General features: G+C 42.2%; 1 protein-coding gene across 1 annotated transcript; it reads left to right on the forward strand.

Moving 5' to 3' along the window:
* The first annotated feature begins 791 nt into the window (after positions 1-791).
* LOC149146608 (uncharacterized) lies at positions 792-1,508 on the forward strand. Its single transcript, XM_089449699.1, has one exon. It carries the CDS (start codon positions 807-809, stop codon positions 1,506-1,508), a length of 702 nt encoding a protein of 233 aa, XP_089305825.1. The 5' UTR covers positions 792-806.
* Positions 1,509-3,957: the final 2,449 nt, after the last annotated feature.

A 3,957-nucleotide genomic window follows, 5' to 3' on the forward strand; every position in this document is an offset into this window, starting at 1 on the left:
TTGATACATAAGAAAATTTAATTTGTCAAAAATATGCTCTAAAAAAAAGAATTGTATTATGCGTCACCACTTTTCAAAATCGGGTCACGTTTTTACTACCCTTACGAAACGGGTAATCGTATCGATTATTTAAAGTGCCAAAAACCATGTTCTAAAAAAATATGTGTGTTCTGCATCACCCTTTTTCAAAATCGAGTCAATTTTTTGCTATCTCTACGAAACAGGTAATAGTATCAATTCTCGTTTCAAAGTTTACATTGTTTAAACTGCTCTTAGACATAGAACATACCAAAAATTAGCATGGTATCAGAGGTGAGGTGAAGGCAAAGCCCAAACAAGAATGAAAGAGAAATCATCAAAGACAGTGGGAAAGGACAAAAGGCTCAAGGGGTTCCTCATCCCACTTCCCGGCTGAAGACAAGCTCCATGAAAAGTCTGACTATCACGGATGGAAAATGTCTCTTGGTCTAACATTGGAAGAACAAGAAGTGTTGGATTATGTGAAGGGTAAAATCATGTTGGACATAGACTGTCATTGATGTCAATATGGCAATATCGAGGAGCAGATGGAGACGAGAGGAGCAGACAAAGCCAAAGAAGAGGAGCACACAGAGCATCGGAAATTCATGAGATATTTGTTTTACACATGCAGTAAAATTATTTTGATTCTAGAGCTATGGAATAGTTGAACTGATAACTTTGATTTTCAAGGTACAGATCAATGGCTTCAGAATAGGAAAACACGAGAAAACCTTCTGGAAGAGAGACGGGAAAATGCCTCTGATAACTTGGAATCTGCAAAATGGATGGCACATGTTGCCAAAGATGCCAGCACCGAGTTTGCCTCTTCTTCACTGGGTAGTATCAAGGAGGGCACCATGTTGGCCTTCAAGGGCCTCCAAGAAAAAATTGAGAATGCCAAGGATTCTGTCACAGGCAAGACTCAGGAAGTCAAGGACACCACAGTGGGCAAAACACGAGAGACTAAAGATTCTGTAGTAGATAAGACTCGAGAAACTACAGATACAACTGTGAATAAAGTGCGCGAGTATAAGGATTTTGCTGCGCAGAAAGCTGAGGAAACCAAAGATGCAGCTATGGAGAAAGCACGGGTAGCTAAGGATAGTGTTGCAGGAAAAACGCAGGAAGCCAAGGATTCTTCAATTGAGAAAGCCGAGGAGACTAAGAACCGCACCGGTCAGAAGGCCCAGGAGACTTCAGAGGGAACCAAGGGTAAGCTGGGAGAAACAACTGAATCAATGCGGGAGAAGATGGAACAGCTGAAGGTTGGAGGTGAAGAGACTGTGGAGAGTGCTAAACAAAAGACAGGTGAAACTGCTCATCAGGCTCAAGAGAAAGCCCAAGAGTCCAAGGACACAGCCATGGATAAGACCAAGCAAGCCAAGAGTTCGATATGGAGCAACGTAATGAGTCTAAAGGACAACATTCAAGAAAAGTTGGGTGGCGCAAGAGAAAGTGCCGAGCAGACGTACGATTCATCGAAATAGCGAGCGGGGACGGCGGTAAGCGGTATTCCCCGCACCGCTTATCGGAGGAGGGTGGTTTACGTACGTGGGCCCACGATGCAATAAGTTCGCGACGCGTGGCAGATGGAACTGGCGGGAAACCGCTTTCCCCGCGGGTTAACGCGCGGGCATCTCGCGAGGTTGGGATAAGCGTTAGGCATTGGATCGTGAGGCCAACGTTCATACGGTGGCAAAAGCAAATGAATTTTAAGGCGCGGGAGAAAAAGGCTGCGGTGGCAGGAACTGTTGGATCAGGTGATGTGCGATCGACGGTAAGCACCTGAGGCTTGGTTTGAAGGGAAAATCAGCTTATAGTTTTCAATTTTGTAGCAGTAACATGAATCTTGATAAGATTCCGAATTATATGAGGTGTCATTTGTTAGAGGAAGATGTGGAAGGAAGGATTTATAAGGGCATAATGCCAGAAACAAGGGAGGAGGTGACTCTCAAGGTCGCTTACACACATTTTACGGAAGGAATTCCCTCCACTTCCATCAGAGAGATATCAATTTTACGGATGTTGCCTGACAACGCCTGCAACATTGTCAAGTTGCGAGATGTGGAACGCCAAAAGAGTCGACACGACCAATTTCGCCTTCATATAGTATTTGATGATATGAAGTCCAATCTTTTTTATTTATCAACGGATATCGGACGCAGTCGCTCAAAATACCGCCCCTGGTTATCAAGAAAATTATGTACAAGCTTGTGAAAGGTGTTGCTTCTGTGCACGGCCATGGCATCATGCACAAAAGCCATGGATCAGGAAGCTGAAAGATCAAGCAAGTCAGAGGAAAAAACAGCGACCGAGGAGGAAGCCAAAGAGGCGGTGTAAGCGGAAATGAATGGACGAAGGCATGGGAATGTATAAAACAGTAAAAACAGAGGACTGTGGTGGTTGGTGTGGTGAAGAACCAGAGCGTGAGGTAGCAAAAGCAGCAGAGGTGGTTAAGCGTTGTATGAAGTGGTGAAGGCTATTGAACATTGTGGAAAATAAGCTAGAGGAGATAGAGGCAGCGAGAGGATCCAGCAGAACAGAAAGAGGGCCAAAGGGCCAACAGGACAACAGACAGTCGAAGGGGAGAAGTAGCCAACAGAGAACATAAGCTTGAACAAGAAGTTGTTCTTTATGCAGAGCTTAGTGCAACTAACAGTAGACTGACTAGAGCTGTGTGAAGACATTATCAGAAAGCATGAAGGCTATTGGAGACTATGTGTGGGTAGTTTGCAAAGTTGTAAAGACTCATTCATAAGAAGAATGGTTGTCATTGATACTGTATCCTGGAAACTACAGTGAAAATATAACCAAACAGAACTCAGAAGAGAAGAGTTTTGAGAGTAGAACATTATCATCAAAAGTGCCTTGACAAGATAGGATTGGAGTCCTTGGGGCTGGTGCCTCAGAAGTAGGAAGGATTGAAGTCCTTGGGAGTTTGTGCTCCTAAGTCCAAGATTCGTGTCTTGGCGAAATAGAGTTGGTGTTGTGGAGGTTGGAGCCTCGCCAAATCCAAGTTGGAGCTTGGCAACTGATTGTAACCATATATATATTGTATCTATTTTACTGCACAGTTTATATTAATAAAAGCATTTATTCTTGTTGTTCATCTTGTGTTCTGAATATATATATATATATATATTATATATGATAAAACATTAGTGGGAAAAAGAAATATTGATTCACCCCCCCTCCCAGTATTTCCAACAATTGGTATCAGAGCAGGTACCTTCATTCAAAGCTTAACAGCTTGAAGGTCGACATTTAGAACACAAATGGCGAGGTCAAGGAAGAAAGTCTCCAATCCTCCTAAGGATATGTGTCCCTCTACTACTAAAATAGAAGACAATCAATTTGAGGAGGCTCCAAGGCTCAATGGTAACTTTAATATATGGGAAGCAAGGATGAGAAATTTCTTACAGACTCAAGTCATTGAAATCTAGAGATCAGTGATTGATGATAGCAGGATGGATAGAGAATCTAAGGAGTACAATGCAAAAGCAGCAAAGACAATCTTGAACGGGCTTCCTAATTCTATAAAGAACAATATAGGAAATGTTTATCAGCAAAGGGTCTATGGGACAAACTTCATGACCTTCACTCAAAAAGAGCATTGACCATGACGATCAGTCAAGAAGATGATGAAAATCTAGAAAGAAATCCATAACCCATCATAGAAGCTGAACATGGGAATGATGATGTCAAGGATAAAGTAGACTTAGAAGATGAAGAGAATGAAAAAGATTTTGTAGAAGAACTCCTCGCTAAACTTATGATTGCCATGGAAGAGATTAACTATTTGAAAGTGGAAAATGAGGAACTTAAGAAGAGAGCACTAGTTGGTAACCAAGATCAAACAAGGAAGAAATTTGACCTCATCATGCTTCAAGTACAAGAAAGGGATGAAGAGCTTGCCAAGCTTAAGAAGGAATATCA

Source organism: Pinus tabuliformis, chromosome X (genome assembly GCF_031772625.1).
Source record: "Pinus tabuliformis cultivar Carrire ecotype Pingquan chromosome X, CPIR1, whole genome shotgun sequence".
NCBI classification, from domain to species: Eukaryota; Viridiplantae; Streptophyta; class Pinopsida; order Pinales; family Pinaceae; genus Pinus; species Pinus tabuliformis.

Coding starts and splice junctions, on each gene's coding strand:
- LOC149146608 (XM_089449699.1), top strand. CDS start 807: ATGGCACATGTTGCCAAAGATGCCAGCACCGAGTTTGCCTCTTCTTCA.